Source organism: Oncorhynchus mykiss, chromosome 13 (assembly GCF_057628025.1).
Source record: "Oncorhynchus mykiss isolate SJ-2025 chromosome 13, ASM5762802v1, whole genome shotgun sequence".
In the NCBI taxonomy this organism is placed as follows: Eukaryota; Metazoa; Chordata; class Actinopteri; order Salmoniformes; family Salmonidae; genus Oncorhynchus; species Oncorhynchus mykiss.
In genome coordinates, this window is record NC_143034.1 from 24,769,664 (window position 1) to 24,794,800 (window position 25,137).

At 42.3% G+C, this 25,137-nt stretch overlaps 2 protein-coding genes across 2 annotated transcripts; both read left to right on the top strand.

Annotated features, from left to right (window-relative positions):
* The first annotated feature begins 1,855 nt into the window (after positions 1-1,855).
* Positions 1,856-18,679, top strand: LOC110485779 (uncharacterized). The gene is made up of 19 exons (XM_090194329.1): positions 1,856-1,877; positions 2,312-2,383; positions 6,654-6,704; positions 7,179-7,328; positions 8,624-8,694; positions 9,101-9,136; positions 9,317-9,397; positions 12,198-12,233; positions 12,539-12,565; positions 12,680-12,709; positions 12,800-12,835; positions 13,016-13,096; positions 17,306-17,341; positions 17,435-17,521; positions 17,607-17,687; positions 17,827-17,877; positions 18,043-18,105; positions 18,466-18,547; positions 18,648-18,679. Exons 1-19 carry the CDS (start codon positions 1,856-1,858, stop codon positions 18,677-18,679), a joined length of 1,125 nt encoding a protein of 374 aa, XP_090050455.1.
* Positions 18,680-20,699: 2,020 nt separating this feature from the next.
* Positions 20,700-23,028, top strand: LOC149978794 (uncharacterized). Its single transcript, XM_090195860.1, has 3 exons — positions 20,700-21,484; positions 21,585-21,683; positions 21,802-23,028. Exons 1-3 carry the CDS (start codon positions 21,382-21,384, stop codon positions 21,951-21,953), a joined length of 354 nt encoding a protein of 117 aa, XP_090051986.1. The 5' UTR covers positions 20,700-21,381; the 3' UTR covers positions 21,954-23,028.
* Positions 23,029-25,137: the final 2,109 nt, after the last annotated feature.

A 25,137-nucleotide genomic window follows, 5' to 3' on the forward strand; every position in this document is an offset into this window, starting at 1 on the left:
TCAGCTTCTCCCCCACCCCCACGGAGAGAAAGAGCATGACCACCACCATGACCGCCCGCTCCATGGGCTACGAAGGTCAGTGACAAGGTCAAAGGTTAACCCTATTCATATGCTGTGTTCATAACCAAGTGAGAAGGTGGTAATTACCAGTTGTGAAGCCGTAAATACCAGTTGGATGCATTCAATGCATGCTCTGAACTCATTGAGAAACACAGATTGGCTAATGGCCAACAAGCTGCGTCAACCATAAACTAAAAGTACAGCTATCATGCTTGTAAACTAATTATAGGGTTCAAAAACCATATTAATAGATTGCTTTTTTTAAATAATGTTTTGTTGTTGCATTTAACTGCTGAAAATGCTGTTATCAAGGTAATTTCCTTAGTAGATGTCAGAGGTCATCATGTGGGAGAAGTCGAAGCTCAGGGATAATAGACGAGGTTCCCACTAGTAATTACCAGTTGGAGGGGCATTCAAGTGGACTTTTCCCAGTCATATGTGGTAAATACCACCTTCCCACTTGGTTATGAACGTAGCCTTATATCCAGGGCTAGGATTTCTTCCTGACCACATGACCTCTGGGGTCTAAGATCAGATATCGGGCGCTTTCCTCTGCCGAGGTGTTGCTGATGCCTGCTAGATCTTACAATGCCTGGATAGGTAGTTTACCTATTAGCTAACCACATCGTATGTTATAGCAATCTGTCAGTCAATGACACAGTCGATGACGTGGCAAGTAACCATTGGTTGACGCATGCAACGTCTGAGCGAGGGAGTGCAACCATTTCTTGGGCATGTCATGTGGTCAGGAAACTACTGGCCCTATCTAAGGTCCTCTGACGCTCTTTAGTACAGGTGCAGACGTCAATAATAATGTCATTAAGAATATCATTAGGAAGTTGAAGTATGACTTCAGTTATGACACGAAGAAGGAAAAGTCGTCAATAGTGGTGTTTTTCTTCCGTGTATTCAGGAAGATCCAATGGAAACTCATCTCTGGAATACACAAGGAGAGAATATGGTAACTACCAATCTTAAATGTGACTTCAAAATGTTTTTCATTCCTATGTTTAATAAAAGTGGATATTAAAAATGACATAATTGATTTTTGATAATTGATTGTTTCAGTTGCAGCAAGTGCAGCTGCCAGTACACCCACCAGAGGGCGGAGCCACAGCAGAGGTACTAGCTGTTAGCGCACAGCACCATCAATCAGACCATACACTACTGCAGAATGCACTTATTATTGTTTTGCCATTTTAAGTGGCTATATTTGAATAAAATAGAACACATCTGATTACACTACTCTATTCTTATCTATTCTATACTTTTCTATTCTATTCTATTCTATGCTATTCTATTCTATTCTGTGTGTCCTGTTCCAGAGAGTGAGATCAAATGCAGACTGCAGAGTGCCTCTCCCACAGCCAAAAGATGTGAGTTGCCTAATACCACGCAGGCTCTTATCACTAACCTATGACTCACCCGATCTGCCCTGGAAAATACACGTGGACCAAGATGATATTAGTTTGACTTCAACAAATAGGGAGACAATAAGACTCAGTCAGAAAACGTGGAAAGGAAATGGAACGTGGCTGCTTGAAGATAAGCTGAATATGGAAGATAAATACAGTTGGATAACAATCGGTCTTTATAATTAAAAAACTGTTGAAAAGCCTGCACACTGTACGTTTCCTAAGTGACTTTAAATGACACCAGAGTCTGTTCCCCCGTGGCGTGTAGGGACGGAGCTGGAAGACGTGAAGCGGCTGCTGAAGGGGAGTCGCTCCAGCAGCATCAGCTCCCCCACCAGCACCCTCCCTATCCCCAGGAAGCCCCCGTAGAGACCAGAACCATGCCAAACAGCTCCAAGTCAGGTACACACCCTCACCAGTATAATCATGATTAAAACTAGGTAAATTAATAAATGCTGTAATAAATAAAATAAAACCACCTCCACCCTCCAACACTCACCGATCACACTCACAGGTCAGCAATAGACATCACCAAATATACAGTCACAATTACTCTAATAAGAATGGCATGATAGGGAGTGATAATAGTGCCAACAGAAATGTAATCTGAATTTAATCCTTCACAACATCAACAAAGATATTTATATAACTGAACAGATTTAGTCCAAGAGATAAAAAGCACATGATTACAATGAACAAGATTTGTGTGCGACATAAGAATCACAAGAAAGCATAAAAAAGAAAATGTCTGCTAATTTTCTCATTGTCAATGAATACTGTATATGTTACTGTGGGTGTGACTCAATCGATGTGGGTGTTTATCAATGTTTCTACAGCCACAGGGCTTCAGAACAACCTGGCCCTCAGCTCTACATCCATGAACTCTGGACTCTCTGCCTCTAGCACTGGTAAACATCTCCCTCAACATCTATCATCTCTCTATCAATGCATCCCAATAATCTTTCCTTTCTCCCAAAGTGTTCACTTGTTTCCTTCCCTTCACAGATTTGAAAGTAAGTGACTGGTATGCAGAGACTGGCAGTATTTGTATTACATGTATTTGAAATATGTATTTAAATTATTTCTGAGTATTTAGTCGTTTGTATTACACTGGGCTGAACTTCACCCCAATGTATTTCATAATAAGTTACTTTCGAGAGCGGTAATTTGTATTTTTAAAATACAAAATACTTTTCTATACCCTTTTTGCAGTGGTGTAAAGTACTTAAGTAAAAATACTTTAAAGTACTACTTAAGTCGTTTTTTTGGGGTATCTGTACTTTATTTGACTTTCAATATATATATTTTTTTCATTCCTAAAGAAAGTAAAGCACTTTTTACTCCATACATTTTCCCTGACACCCAAAAGTACTCGTTACATTTTGACAGGAAAATGGTCCAATTCACACACTTATCAAGAGAACATCCCTGGTCATCCCTACTGCCTCTGATCTGGCGGACTCACTAAACACAAATGCTTCGTTTGTAAATGATTTCTGAGTGTGCCCCTGGCTATCGGTCAATAAAAATATAAAATTGTGCCATCTGGTTTGCTTAATATAAGGAATTTGAAATGATTTAAACTTTTACTTTTATACTTAAGTACAGTTTAGCAATTCCATTTACTTTTGAAACGGAAGTATATTTAAAACCAAATACTTTTAGACTTTTACTCAAGTAGTATTTTCCTGGGTTTCTTTCACTTTTATTTGAGTCATTTTCCATGAAGGTATCTTTACTTTTACTCAAGTATGACAATTGAGTACTTTTCCCACCACTGACGTTTTTATATTGGTCCACAATTTTGTGGCTCCCTTTCACCCTGCCTTGGTATCAGAAGTCTGATGGCATTATGGTGTCATAAATTAACTAAATATAAATGTATATGTAAAAATGAACAACTGCAAAGCATTCTGAGTATTATTCTAATGAGCTCTACCGGAACAAGGCCAATAATAATACCCAGTATGTTCACATAATTTACATTTTGGTCATTTGGCAGACACTCTTTTCCATAGTGAATAAGAGTCTGTGTATTCAACTAAGGTAGATAAACAACAACATATCACAATCATAGCAAGTGAAACGCTTCTCTATCCGTTACTGAGAATATTGTTGCTGTTTGGGCCGTTTACTTGCAAACGTAGTTCTGTATTTTAAAATACAAAATACATGTATTTTAATTAAATATATTTCAAAATGTTGATACATTGATCTTTAAAGTATTCTGTCATTTTTGACAATCCCTACTGGTCTATAGGAACTCCCTCTAGCCCATGTCGACACCAATCCAGTGCTTTCAGTAGTAGTAGTGTATCGAATGTTTTCTCTCCTTTGTCCTACTCTAGTTCACGGTATGCGCAACCAGGGGAGGAAAGACCTTGGACCATTGTTACTCTAACTTCCGCGACGCATATAAGGCCCTGCCCCGCCCCCCTTTCGGAAAAGCTGACCACGACTCCATTTTGTTGATCCCTGCCTACAGACAGAAACTAAAACAAGAGGCTCCCACGCTGAGGTCTGTCCAACGCTGGTCCGACCAAGCTGACTCCACACTCCAAGACTGCTTCCATCACGTGGACTGGGAGATGTTTCGTATTGCGTCAGATAACAACATTGACGAATACGCTGATTCGGTGTGCGAGTTCATTAGAACGTGCGTTGAAGATGTCGTTCCCATAGCAACGATTAAAACATTCCCTAACCAGAAACCGTGGATTGATGGCAGCATTCGTGTGAAACTGAAAGCGCGAACCACTGCTTTTAATCAGGGCAAGGTGTCTGGTAACATGACCGAATACAAACAGTGCAGCTATTCCCTCCGCAAGGCTATCAAACAAGCTAAGCGCCAGTACAGAGACAAAGTAGAATCTCAATTCAACGGCTCAGACACAAGAGGCATGTGGCAGGGTCTACAGTCAATCACGGACTACAGGAAGAAATCCAGCCCAGTCACGGACCAGGATGTCTTGCTCCCAGGCAGACTAAATAACTTTTTTGCCCGCTTTGAGGACAATACAGTGCCACTGACACGGCCTGCAACGAAAACATGCGGTCTCTCCTTCACTGCAGCCGAGGTGAGTAAGACATTTAAACGTGTTAACCCTCGCAAGGCTGCAGGCCCAGATGGCATCCCCAGCCGCGCCCTCAGAGCATGCGCAGACCAGCTGGCCGGTGTGTTTACGGACATATTCAATCAATCCCTATACCAGTCTGCTGTTCCCACATGCTTCAAGAGGGCCACCATTGTTCCTGTTCCCAAGAAAGCTAAGGTAACTGAGCTAAATGACTACCGCCCCGTAGCACTCACATCCGTCATCATGAAGTGCTTTGAGAGACTAGTCAAGGACCATATCACCTCCACCCTACCTGACACCCTAGACCCACTCCAATTTGCTTACCGCCCAAATAGGTCCACAGACGATGCAATCTCAACCACACTGCACACTGCCCTAACCCATCTGGACAAGAGGAATACCTATGTGAGAATGCTGTTCATCGACTACAGCTCGGCATTCAACACCATAGTACCCTCCAAGCTCGTCATCAAGCTCGAGACCCTGGGTCTCGACCCCGCCCTGTGCAACTGGGTACTGGACTTCCTGACGGGCCGCCCCCAGGTGGTGAGGGTAGGCAACAACATCTCCTCCCCGCTGATCCTCAACACTGGGGCCCCACAAGGGTGCGTTCTGAGCCCTCTCCCGTACTCCCTGTTCACCCACGACTGCGTGGCCACGCACGCCTCCAACTCAATCATCAAGTTTGCGGACGACACAACAGTGGTAGGCTTGATTACCAACAACGATGAGACGGCCTACAGGGAGGAGGTGAGGGCCCTCGGAGTGTGGTGTCAGGAAAATAACCTCACACTCAACGTCAACAAAACTAAGGAGATGATTGTGGACTTCAGGAAACAGCAGAGGGAACACCCCCCTATCCACATCGATGGAACAGTAGTGGAGAGGGTAGCAAGTTTTAAGTTCCTCGGCATACACATCACAGACAAACTGAATTGGTCCACTCACACAGACAGCATCGTGAAGAAGGCGCAGCAGCGCCTCTTCAACCTCAGGAGGCTGAAGAAATTCGGCTTGTCACCAAAAGCACTCACAAACTTCTACAGATGCACAATCGAGAGCATCCTGGCGGGCTGTATCACCGCCTGGTATGGCAACTGCACCGCCCTCAACCGTAAGGCTCTCCAGAGGGTAGTGAGGTCTGCACAACGCATCACCGGGGGCAAACTACCTGCCCTCCAGGACACCTACACCACCCGATGTCACAGGAAGGCCATAAAGATCATCAAGGACATCAACCACCCGAGCCACTGCCTGTTCACCCCGCTATCATCCAGAAGGCGAGGTCAGTACAGGTGCATCAAAGCTGGGACCGAGAGACTGAAAAACAGCTTCTATCTCAAGGCCATCAGACTGTTAAACAGCCACCACTAACACTGAGTGGCTGCTGCCAACACACTGACACTGACTCAACTCCAGCCACTTTAATAATGGGAATTGATGGGAAATGATGTAAATATATCACTAGCCACTTTAAACAATGCTACCTTATATAAATGTTACTTACCCTACATTATTCATCTCATATGCATACGTATATACTGTACTCTATATCATCGACGGTATCCTTATGTAATACATGTATCACTAGCCACTTTATACTATACTATGCCACTTTGTTTACATACTCATCTCATTTGTACATACTGTACCCGATACCATCTACTGTATCTTGCCTATGCTGCTCTGTACCATCACTCATTCATATATCCTTATGTACATATTCTTTATCCCCTTACACTGTGTACAAGACAGTAGTTTTGGAATTGTTAGTTAGATTACTTGTTATTACTGCATTGTCGGAACTAGAAGCACAAGCATTTCGCTACACTCGCATTAACATCTGCTAACCATGTCTATGTGACAAATAAAATTTGATTTGATTTGATTTGATTTGATTTGGTATGCAGAATAACCTGGCCACCACCACTGGCGGTATCCTAACAGCGAATGGAGTCAACGCACAAACAGGCATGGATGGAGTGTTGAGTGGTCACAAATCCACTGGGATCAAGATAATAATGCCCATGTTCATTGTGGGAGTTATACTTCACGCGTGTTTAAATCATGTTAATTTCACCCTGCATGTTTTTCTTGGCAGTCTATGGTGTGCAGAAAAATGTCACAAGCACAGGGGTGTCCACAACCACAGGTGAGTCCAAAATACTTTGTTTTTGCATCGATAACAATTAGGCAACCATAGACATAAAACATTTGATTTGATGTATAAATGTACAAGCAGCAGCAGCACCAAGACAATATAGCGCTTTCCTGCAGTCAAATTACCAAATCGCCCTCTAGTTGCCTCATGGGTGGAATGTTATTCATATTTTTCCTCTGTTTTGATGTATTTGAAGTGTAATATTGAGATGCAAACACAAAATGTAATACATTTCAACTCTATATCTGACATGGTACAGGTGTCTTTTTTTTTTAAGCCCATAACCTTGTGTGCGAGATGTATACTTTTGTTTCAAAGTAGATGTGTTTAAGACTACCAAGAAACACTCTGTGTGACCCTGATTTAGCCCACCGCAGTAAAAGCATATCCTCTCCTACTCTATCTTATCATGTACTCATGACACTTACCAGTTCATACTGAATATTTTTGCTGCCTATTTCTCAGTGGCGCCCAGCAGTCCCACCAGTGACGAGGCCAAAGAACGCAAATTCATGCTGCTGGAGAAAGAGAACGCTCCCGTCAAAAAGGAGACGGAGAGACTCGTCATGGCCAAAGAGACCGGCAAGCAGTTCTCCTCTGCTGCCACTGCTATTGGTAGGCGACACGCAAACCAAATCAAGTGTTATTGGTCACATGCTACGTAAACAGCAGATGTAGACTAACAGTGAAATGCTTACGGGCCCTTCCCAACAATGCAGAGAGAAAGAAAATTGAAAAATAATAGAAAAAGGTAATAATACGTAATAATAAAAGTAATAATACATACACAATGGTTCTATATACAGGGTACCAGGACTAAGTCGATGTGCACGAGGTAATTGACGGAGATATGCACATATAACTAAGAATAAAGTGACTAGTCAATAGGATAGATGATAAACAGTAGCAGCAGCAGCAAATGTGATCAGTCAACAACAAAAAAGGCTGAATGCAGATAGCCGGGTAGCTATTTGGCTAACTATTTAACCAACAATTTAGCAGTTTAATGTTTTGGGGGTTGAAGCTGTTCAAGGTCCTGTTGGTTGCAGACGTGGTGCATCAGTACCACTTGCCATGCGGTAGCAGAGAGAACAGTTTATGACTTGGGTGGCTGGAGTTTTTGACAATTGGCATAGAGGTCCTGGTTGGCAGGGAGCTCGGGAGTACTGGGCCGCTCTACACTCTGTAGCGTCTTGTTGGTGGATGCCAAGTAGTTGCCATACCAAGCGGTGATGCAGCCTGTCAAGATGCTCCTAATGGTGCACCTGTGAAGCGCTTTTAGGATCTGAGGGCCCGTGCCAAATATTTTCAGCCTTCTGAGGGTTAAGAAGCGTTGCATTGCACCTCTTCGCGACTGGGTTGGTGTGTATGGACCATGATAGATCCTTAGTGATGTGGACGCCGAGGAACTTGGCTACAGCCCCATCGATGTGTATGGAGGCGTGCTCGGCCCTCCATTTCCTGTAGTCCATGATCAGCTCCTTTGTCTTGCTGACGTAGAGGGAGAGGTTGTTGTAAGAGCAATATGTTTGCAAAATTCCGGTAACTTTCCCAAAATTCCCAGGTTTTCATTAAATCTTGATTGGAGGATTCCAGATTCCCTGCTTATTCTGGGAATCTTCATAACATGATTTCTAGAAACATGGGAATTGGGGGAAAGTTACCGGAATATTGCAATCCAGTATGTGAGAATACCAGAAATGTAGAGGAGGGTTTTCACTAACTACATAATATTTACTAAATATTCAATTGTCTGCTCAATTAGAAGAACCTTCTGAGGAAAAATGGTACCAGTCCTATCAGATCTTAAATGTTTCCATGCCCAATAACATACTACAGTCCCACTGTCTTAGTGTTAGCCGTTGTCTGTGAGCTATGGTGAAGTCAACTTCTCTTTTCACATTTTCTAGCCTATTCTGAGGACTCACTGAAGAAGGAGAAGAAGAAGGTGTCCAGCTTTGTGGAGACAGCTACAGCCAGAGTGGAGCTGTAGGGCACTGGGGTAGTTGCCTCTGTCATAGAGCGCTAGAGTTACGTCCGTGTCGAAGTAAATCTCTCTCTGTTTTTTCCTCTGCTCTTTCTCTCCTGTATTTATCTGTTTCTCGCTTCTCTCTCTCACTCGACCTTTGTCCTTGTTTCTCTCTGTTTCCCTCTCAATTTTCTCCCCCTTCCTCTCTTTCTCTTCCAACCACTTATAGCCGAAGAAGTCAGACGTCTTAAAGCTCGTGTCAAGCCTCCAGCTCTTCCTCAGCCCATTCCAGTCGCCTCTCCTCCTCCTCTGCCATCAACATCATAGACCCTAGGTAATGTACCTATTACATACTTCCTCTATCTTTAGTCAAACAGGATTATGCTTTCATTCAATCTATCATCATGTTATCTTCTAGGTGAAGCTGGAGAACCTGGTAGAATCATCAATGCAGGTAAGTCAGAGGAAACGACAAAGCGAATTAGAGACATCGCTACACTGGTGGATAGGCACTCTACATCTACAGCTGTAAATATTTCTTGAGATTACTTTATAGTACAGTGTCCACAGTAGGACAGCATCACATATCCTTAAGTAATGAATGTCATTGGTCAATCTCCTGTTTGAATCCCAGCTGGTTCCAGTTCGGTTGCCATCCCCGGACCTCCAGGCATCCCCGGACACGCTGGTGTTGCCGGATCCCCTGGACTCTCAGGTTGGTACTGAAGCTCTAAATTCTAAAATGTTCTAAGACAGGTTATACTGGGGTATGCGGGGTATGCGCAATGCTGCCAGGGGTACAAACAAAAACGTAATTCACTTTTTAAAAATTCAATAATGATATATATATATATATATTTTTTTTTTTACCCCAAAAAAATCTTCACATTTTCAAATAGTACATTCATATTTTCCAACAGGGCTATACATTTGGGTGAGTTTTTTCTCTCGCCTGAGTAGCCTTATTTCACTGCCCAAAATAAAATTAACCTTTCTGATCTCCCCATCCCGGATCCGGGTTCGTGAATACAGACTCAAGCTCATTACCATAACGCAACGTTAACTATTCATGAAAATCGCAAATGAAATGAAATAAATATGCTAGCTCTCAAGCTTAGCCTTTTGTTAACAACACTGTCATCTCAGATTTTCAAAATATGCTTCTCAACCATTGCAAAACAAGCATTTGTGTAACAGTATTGATGGCTAACGTAGCATTTAGCATTAACATTCAGCTGGCAACATTTACACAAAAAAACAGAAAAGCATTCAAAAAAATCATTTACCTTTGAAGAACTTCAGATGTTTTCAATGAGGAGACTCTCAGATAGCAAATGTTCAGTTTTTCCTGAAAGATTATTTGTTTAGGACAAATCGCTCCGTTTTCTGCGTCACGTTTAGCTATGAAAAAAACCCTGTATCCAGGATTGTGTAAATCTATCAGCAAGCTCATTAGCATAACACAACGTTAACTATTTATGAAAATCGCAAATGAAATGAAATAAATATGCCATCTCTCAAGCTTAGCCTTTTGTAAACAACACTGTCATCTCAGATTTTCAAAATATGCTTCTCAACCATAGGAAAACAATAATTTGGTATGGTGGAAGCAGCTGGCAATTGCGCACCGAATTCGACGCAGGACACCAGGCGGACACTTGGGAAATGTAGTCTCTTATGGTCAATCTTCCAATGATATGCCTACAAATACGTCACAATGCTGCTAAGACCTTGGGCGAACGACAGAAAGTGTAGGCTCATTCGTTGCGCAATCACAGCCATATAAGGAGAGAATGGAAAACAGAGCTTCAGAAATTCTGCTAATTCCTGGGTGATGCATCATCTTGGTTTCGCCTGTAGAATGAGTTCTGTGGCACTTACAGACAAAATCTTTGCAGATTCTGAAACTTCAGAGTGTTTTCTTTCCAAAACTGTCAAGAATATGCATAGTCGAGCATCTTTTCGTGACAAAATATCGCGCTTAAAACGGGAACGTTTTTTATCCAAAAATGAAATAGCGCCCCTAGAGCTCTAAGAGGTTAAACCATCTAGTGTTCAGCGAAATAACAATGTCAACAAAAAAAAAACGCAATGTCAAATACTGTCAGAGTTGTGTGTATAGGTGGCAGGGAAGTCAGGCACAGGAGAATCAAACTGAATGAAACGGAGTTGTTTAATGATTGTAAATAAAACAACTCCAAAACTATGAATAATAATAAAACAAAATGGGTCCGAGGACACGTCGCGCACCAATAGAAACACAAAACTGAACAATAAACAACCTCTGACAAAGACATGAGAGGAAACAGAGGGTTAAATACACAACAGGTAATGAATGGGATTGAAACCAGGTGTTGTAGGAAGACAAGACAAAATGGCTAGAAGACCGGTGACGTCGACCGCCGAGCACCGCCCGAACAAGGAGAGGCTTCGACTTCGGCAGAAGTCGTGACAAATACAGGTAGCCTTGTCAAAAAGTTAACATCCAATCACATTAACCGTTACTCTCTCACGGGAAACCTTCACTCTTACGACATTTAGAAACTAAACATGACAATTTGAAAAATAAGCCACGGGAGTTTTTTGAGTGAGAATAAAGACGAATTTCGAGTAGTAAGACATGTATAAAAGCAACAGACATCATTACTAAGAAGGGGCTAGAAGCGTCTTATATGGTGAGCTACCGAGTGGCTAGGACAGGCAAGGCCCATACTATTGTGGAGGACTTAATTCTTCCTGCTGCTGTGGATATACCTGGGACAATGTTGGGGGAAAAGGCCCGAAAAACTATAGAGACAATAACTTCATCAAACAACACTGTTTCACGATGCATCACTGACATGACAGGAGATGTTTTGAAACAATTACTGCTTCACATACAAGCCACTGAATTATATGCGTTACAGCTGGATGAGTCAACAGAAGTGGCGGCCCTGGCACAGCTCCTGGTATATGTCCGTTGCGTTTATGGGAGGTCAATTAAGGAAGACATCCTCTTCTGCAAACCACTGGAAACCAGGACAACATGAGAGGATATTTTTAAAGTACTGGACAGATTTGTGACATCAAATGGACTTTGGTGGTCAGAATGTGTTGGTATCTGTACTGACGGTGCAAAAGCCATGACAGGGAGACATAGTGGAGTGGTAATGCATGTACAAACAGTTGCTCCCTACGCCATTTGTGTACACAACAGCATCCACCGAGAGGCTCTTGCTGCCAAGGGAATGTCTGACAGTTTGAAAGACATTTTGGACACTACAGTGAAAATGGTTAACTTTGTTAAAGCAAGGCCCCTGAACTCTCGTGTATTTTCTGCATTATGCAATGATATGGGCAGCGACCATGTAATGCTTTTACAACATACAGAAAGAAGTGTGCTGGTTATCAAGGGATAAAGTATTGACACGTTTTATAAAATTGAGAGACCAGCTTAAAGTTTTCCGAATATAGACACCGTAATAGTGAAATTCTTCACTCTTATCAATTCTGCATGTGTGGGTGTTATTCAACAGGTGCTCCCGGGGCTGACGGTGAAAAAGGCTCTAGAGGTGAGAACAACAGCATCCTTTTGTAGATAGAAACCACAACAATATATTTTGGTAGGAAAATCAAGTTGTTCATATAACAACTTTTAGATTTTTACTGGATAATTGATACCTTTATCATTCCAGGTGACAAGGGATCGGATGGATTACTAGGTCCAAGAGGACCAGCAGGACCTCCAGGAGATGCAGGCCTCCCAGGTAAAATCAATCAATCAATTTATTAACCCACATATCCATCCACCCATCGATGCTTAGTATTCACTATTTACATTTCAATAACATACATTTTCCACTTGTTTCCACTGTAGGCATTCCCGGGCTTCAAGGTCCACCAGGTATGACTCTTTGATGCAAAATCATTCCTTGATTTACATTTCAGATGCATTGTTCCTCAATATTGTACAGTAGGCTATAAAATTTTTGTAACCCTCCCCCTCTACCCCATATAGGTATACCAGGTAATCCAGGTCAGCCTGGAGGTAAAGGTAATGTACCTATTACATACTTCCTCTATCTTTAGTCAAACAGGATTATGCTTTCATTCAATCTATCATCATGTTATCTTCTAGGTGAAGCTGGAGAACCTGGTAGAATCATCAATGCAGGTAAGTCAGAGGAAACGACAAAGCGAATTAGAGACATCGCTACACTGGTGGATAGGCACTCTACATCTACAGCTGTAAATATTTCTTGAGATTACTTTATAGTACAGTGTCCACAGTAGGACAGCATCACATATCCTTAAGTAATGAATGTCATTGGTCAATCTCCTGTTTGAATCCCAGCTGGTTCCAGTTCGGTTGCCATCCCCGGACCTCCAGGCATCCCCGGACACGCTGGTGTTGCCGGATCCCCTGGACTCTCAGGTTGGTACTGAAGCTCTAAATTCTAAAATGTTCTAAGACAGGTTATACTGGGGTATGCGGGGTATGCGCAATGCTGCCAGGGGTACAAACAAAAACGTGATTCACTTTTTAAAAATTCAATAATGATATATATATATATATATTTTTTTTTTTACCCCAAAAAAATCTTCACATTTTCAAATAGTACATTCATATTTTCCAACAGGGCTATACATTTGGGTGAGTTTTTTCTCTCGCCTGAGTAGCCTTATTTCACTGCCCAAAATAAAATTAACCTTTCTGATCTCCCCATCCCGGATCCGGGTTCGTGAATACAGACTCAAGCTCATTACCATAACGCAACGTTAACTATTCATGAAAATCGCAAATGAAATGAAATAAATATGCTAGCTCTCAAGCTTAGCCTTTTGTTAACAACACTGTCATCTCAGATTTTCAAAATATGCTTCTCAACCATTGCAAAACAAGCATTTGTGTAACAGTATTGATGGCTAACGTAGCATTTAGCATTAACATTCAGCTGGCAACATTTACACAAAAAAACAGAAAAGCATTCAAAAAAATCATTTACCTTTGAAGAACTTCAGATGTTTTCAATGAGGAGACTCTCAGATAGCAAATGTTCAGTTTTTCCTGAAAGATTATTTGTTTAGGACAAATCGCTCCGTTTTCTGCGTCACGTTTAGCTATGAAAAAAACCCTGTATCCAGGATTGTGTAAATCTATCAGCAAGCTCATTAGCATAACACAACGTTAACTATTTATGAAAATCGCAAATGAAATGAAATAAATATGCCATCTCTCAAGCTTAGCCTTTTGTAAACAACACTGTCATCTCAGATTTTCAAAATATGCTTCTCAACCATAGGAAAACAATAATTTGTGTAAAAGTAGCTAGCTAGAGTTAGCATTTCGCGTTAGCATTTAGCGTTAGCATTAGCGTTAGCATCCAGCACGCAACATTAACAAAAACATAAAAGCCTTCAAATAAAATCATTTACCTTTGAAGAACTTCTGATGTTTTCAATGAGGATACTCTCAGTTAGATAGCAGATGCTCAGTTTTTCCAAAAAGATTCCTTGTGTATTAGAAATAGCTCCGTTTTATACATCACATTTGGCCACCAAAAAAAATCCATAAATTCAGTCCTCAAAACGCAAACTTTTTTCCAAATTAACTCCATAATATCGACTGAAAACATGGCAAACGTTGTTTAGAATCAATCATCAAGGTGTTTTTCACATATCTCTTCATTGATACATCGTTCTTGGACACATGCTTTCTCCCCTGAATCAAATGGTATGGTGGAAGCAGCTGGCAATTGCGCACCGAATTCGACGCAGGACACCAGGCGGACACTTGGGAAATGTAGTCTCTTATGGTCAATCTTCCAATGATATGCCTACAAATACGTCACAATGCTGCTAAGACCTTGGGCGAACGACAGAAAGTGTAGGCTCATTCGTTGCGCAATCACAGCCATATAAGGAGAGAATGGAAAACAGAGCTTCAGAAATTCTGCTAATTCCTGGGTGATGCATCATCTTGGTTTCGCCTGTAGAATGAGTTCTGGGGCACTTACAGACAAAATCTTTGCAGATTCTGAAACTTCAGAGTGTTTTCTTTCCAAAACTGTCAAGAATATGCATAGTCGAGCATCTTTTCGTGACAAAATATCGCGCTTAAAACGGGAACGTTTTTTATCCAAAAATGAAATAGCGCCCCTAGAGCTCTAAGAGGTTAAACCATCTAGTGTTCAGCGAAATAACAATGTCAACAAAAAAAAAACGCAATGTCAAATACTGTCAGAGTTGTGTGTATAGGTGGCAGGGAAGTCAGGCACAGGAGAATCAAACTGAATGAAACGGAGTTGTTTAATGATTGTAAATAAAACAACTCCAAAACTATGAATAATAATAAAACAAAATGGGTCCGAGGACACGTCGCGCACCAATAGAAACACAAAACTGAACAATAAACAACCTCTGACAAAGACATGAGAGGAAACAGAGGGTTAAATACACAACAGGTAATGAATGGGATTGAAACCAGGTGTTGTAGGAAGACAAGACAAAATGGCTAGAAGACCGGTGACGTCGACCGCCGAGCACCGCCCGAACAAGGAGAGGCTTCGACTTCGGCAGAAGTCGTGACAAATACAGGTAGCCTTGTCAAAAAGTTAACATCCAATCACATTAACCGTTACTCTCTCACGGGAAACCTTCACTCTTACGACATTTAGAAACTAAACATGACAATTTGAAAAATAAGCCACGGGAGTTTTTTGAGTGAGAATAAAGACGAATTTCGAGTAGTAAGACATGTATAAAAGCAACAGACATCATTACTAAGAAGGGGCTAGAAGCGTCTTATATGGTGAGCTACCGAGTGGCTAGGACAGGCAAGGCCCATACTATTGTGGAGGACTTAATTCTTCCTGCTGCTGTGGATATACCTGGGACAATGTTGGGGGAAAAGGCCCGAAAAACTATAGAGACAATAACTTCATCAAACAACACTGTTTCACGATGCATCACTGACATGACAGGAGATGTTTTGAAACAATTACTGCTTCACATACAAGCCACTGAATTATATGCGTTACAGCTGGATGAGTCAACAGAAGTGGCGGCCCTGGCACAGCTCCTGGTATATGTCCGTTGCGTTTATGGGAGGTCAATTAAGGAAGACATCCTCTTCTGCAAACCACTGGAAACCAGGACAACATGAGAGGATATTTTTAAAGTACTGGACAGATTTGTGACATCAAATGGACTTTGGTGGTCAGAATGTGTTGGTATCTGTACTGACGGTGCAAAAGCCATGACAGGGAGACATAGTGGAGTGGTAATGCATGTACAAACAGTTGCTCCCTACGCCATTTGTGTACACAACAGCATCCACCGAGAGGCTCTTGCTGCCAAGGGAATGTCTGACAGTTTGAAAGACATTTTGGACACTACAGTGAAAATGGTTAACTTTGTTAAAGCAAGGCCCCTGAACTCTCGTGTATTTTCTGCATTATGCAATGATATGGGCAGCGACCATGTAATGCTTTTACAACATACAGAAAGAAGTGTGCTGGTTATCAAGGGATAAAGTATTGACACGTTTTATAAAATTGAGAGACCAGCTTAAAGTTTTCTTTACTGACCATCATTTTCATTTGTCTGACCGCTGACATGATGACGGGTTTCTCACTCGACTGGCCTATCTGGGTGATGTTTTTTCTCGCTGAATGATCTGAATCTAGGATTACAGGGACTCTCCGCAACTATATTCAATGTGCGGGACAAAATTGAGGCTATGATTATGAAGTTGGAGCTCTTTTCTGTCTGCATTAACAAGGACAACACACAGGTCTTTCCATCGTTGTATTGTTTTTTGTGTGCAAATGAACTCAAGCTTACGGACAATATCAAATGTGATATAGCGGTACTTTCCCGAAACGGACGACACAAACAACTGGATTCGTTATCCCTTTCATGCCCTGCCTCCAGTCCACTTACCGATATCTGAACAAGAGAGCCTCATTGAAATTGCAACAAGCAGTTCTGTGAAAATTTGATTTAATCAGAAGCCACTGCCAGATTTCTGGATCGGGCTGCGCTCAGAGTTTCTTGCCTTGGCAAATCGTGTTGTTCAGACACTGATGCCCTTTGCAACCATGTACCTATATGAGAGTGGATTCTAGCATGAAAACTAAATACAGGCACAGACTGTGTGTGGAAAAGGACACTCTCTCCAATACAACCCAACATTGCAGTTATGTGCATCCTTTCAAGCACACCCTTCTCATTATGTAAGATGGTTAAATAAAGAGCAAAATGATTGACTATTATTATGTTATTATTTGTGCCCTGGTCCTATAAGAGCTCTTTGTCACTTCCCGCGAGCCAGGTTGTGACAAAATCTCACACTCATTCTTATGTTTAATAAATGTATCATATAGCGTGTGTGTGGCAGGCTTACAATGATGGCAACAAAACAACATTTGAGAGTGCACTGACCCTGGTGCTAGAGGGTGTACGCAGCTGGAGGTTGAATGTTTGAAGGAGTACAGGACTATAAAAAGTTAGGGAACCTGTTCTAAGACAGTTTGAGTAAGATCTGGATGAAGATCTAGATGTTGGAGATCTTCATGAAGTTCCTCATAGACTTTCAGGTACAGTAAGCTGTGTGCTCAGTGCTTCTGTTGTGTCTCCTCAGGTCCTGTTGGCCCTGCTGGTCTTCCTGGGACGCCTGGTAAGACTTATTTCTCAGATATCCAATGAGACATCAGGGTCCACATACTGTACGTACTTTCCCTTTGATTGTTCATTGTCTTTGTCTCTATAGGTCCCAGGGGAGAAAAGGGAGAGGAAGGAGAGAAGGGAGATCAGGGAAAGCCTGGTATTACTGTACAGACTGTGGAAACCACAGAGAGTGAGTATGTTTGGCTGAAAATATGTTCTTGTTTTAGTGTATGACTTTCTTATTACCTCTAAACTTACTTTACCCCTTACAACAGGACGTGCACCTGTGGCTAGTCTTCCTGGCCCACCTGGCCCTCCAGGGCCCCCAGGAGAACCAGGTGCCCAGGGTCTTCAAGGTAAGCCATGTGGTTCATTCTCCATGCACTTCAATGTATTTTTGGACGGATAGCTGTTTTATTTTATTTTGTTCAGATTCCTTTTTCTTATGGATTCTGTCCTTTTTAAAAAGCTAATTCATACCTTATTCCTTCTCAGGTAAGGGTCCCCCAGGTCCTGAAGGTCCTCAAGGAGAGCCAGGTGTACCAGGTAAGCCATAACATTTCTACCTGAGAAGAAGGTACAATATTATATTGAAATTATATTGTAAAATAATTAAGCTTTTGTAAGAACTGGTTTGCGTCATCTGTTGCAAAGTTCCTTGTCAAACCATTTTGATGAATTTCAAGTCAACCTGACCAATTTCTCTCACAGGTGTTGGTGTGCCCGGCCCCCGAGGAGATAAGGGAGAGCCAGGTAGCTTCGTGCCCAACTCAGGTAGGTGGCCCTTACCAAAACCACACTATCCATACTGTTACCATCTGATCACTCAACACAATCACAATGACTCTACTGTCAAAGATAGAAGCTGTTGATCAGTATATATTTGACCTTTATTTAACTAGGCAAGTCAGTTAATTAAGAACAAATTCTTATTTTCAACGACAGCCTAGGAACAGTGGGTTAACTGCCTTGTTCAGGACAACAGATTTTTACCTTGTCAGCTCGGGGATTCGATCTTGCAACCTTTCAGTTACTCGTCCAACGCTCTAACCACTATGGTATGCCGCCCCATATGATATGGTATGATATGGAAGGTCACGTAATATTGTCGTGTAATGCTGTGTTGCCTTTCAGGAACCTTCTTCGCTGGGCCACCAGGACCTGCTGGCCCAACTGGCCTTCCGGGATCACCAGGTACAGAGGGGTCCAACTCACTGTCTATACCATTTGTGTTTTTATCATAGTCAATTTGGTCGAAACAGAGGTTATGTGCACTCATCTTGTAAATCATTTTATTGTTTCCTAATGCAAATCAGGTCCCCAGGGTTACCAAGGTAAGCAATTTTAAAGGCATGTCCATGACAAAGGGCTGGATTGATATCATAGTAGGCTATGAACTGGCTCAGTCACATACTATTTACATGGCAGACTTAGTGATACACTTAAAATGTCGACCTTAATGCAATTTTATCAATGTTTCAGGTGACCCAGGTCAGCCCGGTTTACCAGGAGTTCCCGGAGATCCCGGTGTCGGTGGGTGGATCAAATATTTACCAGAGGCATAGTTAAACATCCAAGCCTACACCTGTGGCCTGATCCTTGTGGGTATATGTTGAATTGTTCATTGTATTGTTTTCTCCCCAGGTTTCCCTGGACCCCAGGGACAACCTGGGGGTCCAGGACCAGAAGGGGACAGTGGACTTCCAGGTCCCCAAGGTCCAGAGGGCCCCGAGGGGCAACCGGGTCCAAAAGGTACACCCTTACACCCCTTTAAAGATGCAGTCTGGGATCTTAAGCACTTATACAGTCGTAACATATCATACGAATCACAAAAATAATTCAACTGGAACCTGTTTTGGCTCGGGAGCACTATTTTCAAATCTATTGACTAAAATTATACAAAAGCTTTGGAGCATCACTTCAACAATGTTTATCACTCAATGTGGATCCTTTGTATAAGTTAAGCCAACTTACAGTGCCTTGCGAAAGTATTCGGCCCCCTTGAACTTTGCGACCTTTTGCCACATTTCAGGCTTCAAACATAAAGATATAAAACTGTATTTTTTTGTGAAGAATCAACAACAAGTGGGACACAATCATGAAGTGGAACGACATTTATTGGATATTTCAAACTTTTTTAACAAATCAAAAACTGAAAAATTGGGCGTGCAAAATTATTCAGCCCCTTTACTTTCAGTGCAGCAAACTCTCTCTAGAAGTTCAGTGAGGATCTCTGAATGATCTAATGCTGACCTAAATGACTAATGATGATAAATACAATCCACCTGTGTGTAATCAAGTCTCCGTATAAATGCACCTGCACTGTGATAGTCTCAGAGGTCCGTCAAAAGCGCAGAGAGCATCATGAAGAACAAGGAACACACCAGGCAGGTCCGAGATACTGTTGTGAAGAAGTTTAAAGCCGGATTTGGATACAAAAAGATTTCCCAAGCTTTAAACATCCCAAGGAGCACTGTGCAAGCGAGAATATTGAAATGGAAGGAGTATCAGACCACTGCAAATCTACCAAGACCTGGCCGTCCCTCTAAACTTTCAGCTCATACAAGGAGAAGACTGATCAGAGATGCAGCCAAGAGGCCCATGATCACTCTGGATGACCTGCAGAGATCTACAGCTGAGGTGGGAGACTCTGTCCATAGGACAACAATCAGTCGTATATTGCACAAATCTGGCCTTTATGGAAGAGTGGCAAGAAGAAAGACATTTCTTAAAGATATCCATAAAAAGTGTTGTTTAAAGTTTGCCACAAGCCACCTGAGAGACACACCAAACATGTGGAAGAAGGTGCTCTGGTCAGATGAAACCAAAATGAACTTTTTGGCAACAATGCAAAACGTTATGTTTGGCGTAAAAGCAACACAGCTGAACACACCATCCCCACTGTCAAACACGGTGGTGGCAGCATCATGGTTTGGGCCTGCTTTTCTTCAGCAGGGACAGGGAAGATGGTTAAAATTGATGGGAAGATGGATGGAGCCAAATACAGGACCATTCTGGAAAAAAACCTGATGGAGTCTGCAAAAGACCTGAGACTGGGACGGAGATTTGTCTTCCAACAAGACAATGATCCAAAACATAAAGCAAAATCTACAATGGAATGGTTCAAAAATAAACATATCCAGGTGTTAGAATGGCCAAGTCAAAGTCCAGACCTGAATCCAATCGAGAATCTGTGGAAAGAACTGAAAACTGCTGTTCACAAATGCTCTCCATCCAACCTCACTGAGCTCGAGCTGTTTTGCAAGGAGGAATGGGAAAAAATGTCAGTCTCTCGATGTGCAAAACTGATAGAGACATACCCCAAGCGACTTACAGCTGTAATCGCAGCAAGAGGTGGCGCTAAAAAGTATTAACTTAAGGGGGCTGAATAATTTTGCACGCCCAATTTTTCAGTTTTTGATTTGTTAAAAAAGTTTGAAATATCCAATAAATGTCGTTCCACTTCATGATTGTGTCCCACTTGTTGTTGATTCTTCACAAAAAAATACAGTTTTATATCTTTATGTTTGAAGCCTGAAATGTGGCAAAAGGTCGCAAAGTTCAAGGGGGCCGAATACTTTCGCAAGGCACTGTATATCTTCATTAGGTGAGGCTGGCGTTCCAGGTGCTCCAGGAATCCCTGGCTACTCCAGTGGTGGATCAGCCAGGAGTTCCCCTGGAGCGCCAGGTCCACCTGGACCTCCCGGCCGCGATGGGGCACCTGGGTCTGGGTCTGGAACACCGGACGTCCGCCAATACATCACAGAATACCTCAAGAGTGAGTGAGATGATCTGCTTGTTCTTCTTACCTCCAATGAAAAGGATTGGGCCTAAACTACGTCCATCCAAAGACCGTTACAATATTTGATAGCGTATGTGACCTCCGTGGGACAATATGGTCGACAAAACAGGATTTCGATGTTGTTTGCGTAGTTGATGCTAACTAAAATGGTGCCTGATGATCTAAAACCTTTTCTACGCTACTGTTTAGCAGTGCAGTAACTTGTGTATTGTGTTGTCCTTCATGGAGGCGATGGTGTCAGAGAGTACATGTCGGGACCTCCGGGTCCTCCGGGTGTACCGGGGCCCCCTGGTGGTGGATCACTGGAGTCCGTGGACGACCTTGCTAGTCGCGTCATCGCATACATCCAGAGTGAGTCCAGACAAACCAACATCTTATCAAAAGCATTACATATATGAAGTATATCATATTGTATGTTTGCCTGGATCTAATAGTTCTGTTGACATTTCAGGTGGAGGTATTGCTAGTGGGGTGCCTGGACCTCCAGGCCCGCCTGGCGCTCCCGGTGGAGGCAGCACATCGCTAAATGACATCATCAGCCTTCTACAGAGTAAGTCAGATGTTTGAGCACAAATGTTGATAATCGGGACGGAATAAAGAGATAATATTGTGTCATGAGACAGTCAATGGTCAGTGAAGTGCCCTTGCCTGATCCGTACCCATCTCAGGGGAGGAAGTGCGACGCTACGTCATCGGTCCTCCTGGCCCTGCTGGACCTCCTGGCATCCCAGGGATCCCATGGAGAGGAGGCTATGGCTTTAATACTCATGAGGTGGCTGGACGAGTCCTCAATCTAATGAATGGTAAGGAATCACTGTGACACAGCCATGTCAGATTCACATTTAGATTCATACACACACCATTAGCTTCTTTAACCATAGCGTGTGCAAGTGTTTCCCAAATGGTGGGCCGGGACCTACAGATGGATCTCGGTAAATAGTTCAATTGATTTAAAATGGTCACGTGATAAGAATTCAGGATTGTGATTGGTTGTGGCATCCGTCTGTCATCAGAGCAGGGTATGGTGGGCATGCTCGGACCCCCTGGACCTCCCGGCCCACCAGGCCTACCTGGGTCCTACAGTGACATCTCTTATCTTCTGCAAAGTAAGAGCTCTGACTAGAGTTCCAAAATTCAGGGAACTTTCAATAAATTTAATTTTTTTTCAAAACCCTGGCTGGAGGATTTCCGGAATCAGAAGGGAAAAGCAGGAAATCCGGAATCCTCCAACCGGGACATCAGAAAAACCTGGAAAGGAGTTGAAAGTTCCTGGAATTTTGCAACCCTAGTTCTGACTACGGAATTTATACTAACATTAGCGTTTAGCACATGTTTTTTCTGCAAGAGCTAAAAGACACGGTTTTGGCCACACATTATATTCCAATCATCTATCATTCAGAAAGTAGTCAAACCCCTTGACTTTTTCCACATTTTGTTACGTTACAGCTTTATTCTAAAATGGATTAAATATATTTTTTCCATCATCAATCTACACACAATATACCATAAAGACAAAGAAAAAATAGTTTTTTTAGACATTTTGGCTAATTAGTTACAAATAAAAACCTGAAATATCACATTTACATAAGTATTCAGACCCTTTACTCATATTTTGTTGAAGCACCTTTGGCAGGTATGACGCTACAAGCTTGGCGCTAGGGCTGGGTGATATGGCAAATAAATTATCACGATAGCTATACATTTTTTCATTCGATAACGATAATTATCACGATATTAATCAAATTATGTTTATGAATGGCTGAACCAACCAAGGGCTTTGGGGTGGCAGGTAGCCTAGTGGTTAGAGCGTTGGGCCAGTAACCAAAAGGTTGCTAGATTGAATCCCTGAGCTGACAAGGTAAAAATCTGTCTTTCTACCCCTGAACCATGCACTTAAACCACTGTTCCCCGATAGGCCGTCATTGTAAATAAGAAGTTGTTCTTAATTGACTTTCCTAGTTAAATAAAAGTAAAAAAAATGTATTATGTGAGCTACACATAAAATTATATTTAAGGAAAATTGTTCCATGTTTGCGGCAAGGGAGCACGTACCTGGGGTCAATTAAATTGATAAGCTTGAAACCATCCTTTTCGACTCTGCTAATTGGCATCATGTCCTTTGCAATGCAATGCATAATAGCATTTGTGATGTCTTTGTCTTTTCGATGTTTGCTTGTAGGGCATAAACACTATCAGTGTTGACTGCTTCGGGCAAACATCCCTAGATTGGCTGGTGCTTGAGGGGCGTTTATCAATACCGTTGCGCAAACTCAAACTTCCTACATGTTCCAAAGAGTGATTTTGCTTCAGATGTTGAAAAAGGTTTGTCGTATTACCAGACTTCGTAGCCACCTGTCTACGGCACAATTTGCACCGAACATTGCTCTGCTCTTTGTCAGACTTCAAAAAGCCAAACCACTTCCAAATTACTGAAACAGTTTAACCCTTTTTATCAATCATTTCTTCGTTGGAAGCTGCTCCTTCTCCATGGCTATCACTGCCACTGTTTTCACCTACATGACTAATTTGTCGTGGTTAATAGTGGCGACTCCATCACTCAAGGTGCTAAGTGGTTTTTAGTGGGCGTTTACCTCTCCACGTGCATATTGTCACTTCTCCGCACGTTCCTGCTGTCGTCACAGAGGTGAAATGGACTGCTGGACCTAAGTATTCTATATCGACATTATTGAAAATGAATCTAAACGTTTTTATATCGTTATTGAGGGAAGTAATTACCTTGATAATTATTGATATTGATTTAGCGCCCAGCCCTACTTGGCACACCTTTATTTTGGGAGTTTCTCCCATTCTTCTCTGCAGATCCTTTCAAGCTCTGTCAGGTTGGATGGGGAGCGTCGCTGCACAGCTATTTTCAGGTCTCTCCAAAGATGTTCGATTGGGTTCAAGTCCGGGCCACTCAAGGACATTGAGACTTGTCCCAAAACCACTCCTGCGTTGTCTTGCCTGCATGCTTAGGGTTGTTGTCCTGTTGGAAGGTCACCCAAGTCTGAGGTCTTGAGCACTCTGGAGAACATTTTCATCAAGGATTTTTTTTATTTTACTAGGCAAGTCAGCTAAGAACAAATTCTTATTTACAATGACAGCCTATTGGGGAACAGTGGCTTAACTGCCTTGTTCAGGGGCAGAACAGATTTTTACCTTGTCAGCTGGGGGATTCGATCCAGCAACCTTTCAGTTACTGGCCCAATGCTCTAACTAGTAAGCTACTTGCTGCACCAAGGATCTTTTTGTACTTTGCTCCGTTCTTTCCTTTGATCCTGACAAGTCTACCTGTCCGTGCCAATGAAAAACATCCCTACAACATGATGCTGCCAGTACCATGGTGCCAGGTTTTCTCCAGATGTGACACTTGGCATTCAGGCCAAAGAGTTCAATCTTGATATCATCAGACCAGAGGATCTTGTTTCTCATGTTCTGGGAGTCTTTAGGTGCCCTTTGGCAAACTCCAAGTGGGCTGTGATGTGCCTTTTACTGAGGATTGGCTTCCGTCTGGCCACTCTACCATAAAGGCCTGATTGGTGCAGTGCTGCAGTTGTCAGAGTGGCCATTGATTTCTTGGTCACATCCCTGACCAAGGCCCTTCTCCCCTGATTACTCAGTTTGGCTGTGTGGCCAGCTCTAGGAAGAGTCTTTGTGGTTCTAAACCTCTTCCATTTAAGACTGATGGAGGTCGCTGTGTTATTGAGGACCTTCAATGCTGCAGAAATGTTTTGGTCTGTTCCCCAGATCTGTGCCTTGACACAATCCTGTCTCTGAGCTTTACGGACAATTCCTTTGACCTCATGGCTTGGTTTTTGCTCTGACATGCACTGTCAACTGTGACACCTTAAATAGACAGGTGTGTGCCTTTCCAAATCATGTCCAATCAATTTAATTTACCACAGGTGGACTCCAATTAAGTTCTAGAAACATCTCAAGGATGATCAATGGAAACAGGATGCACCTGAGCTGATTTTCGAGTGTCCCATAGCAAAGGGTCTGAA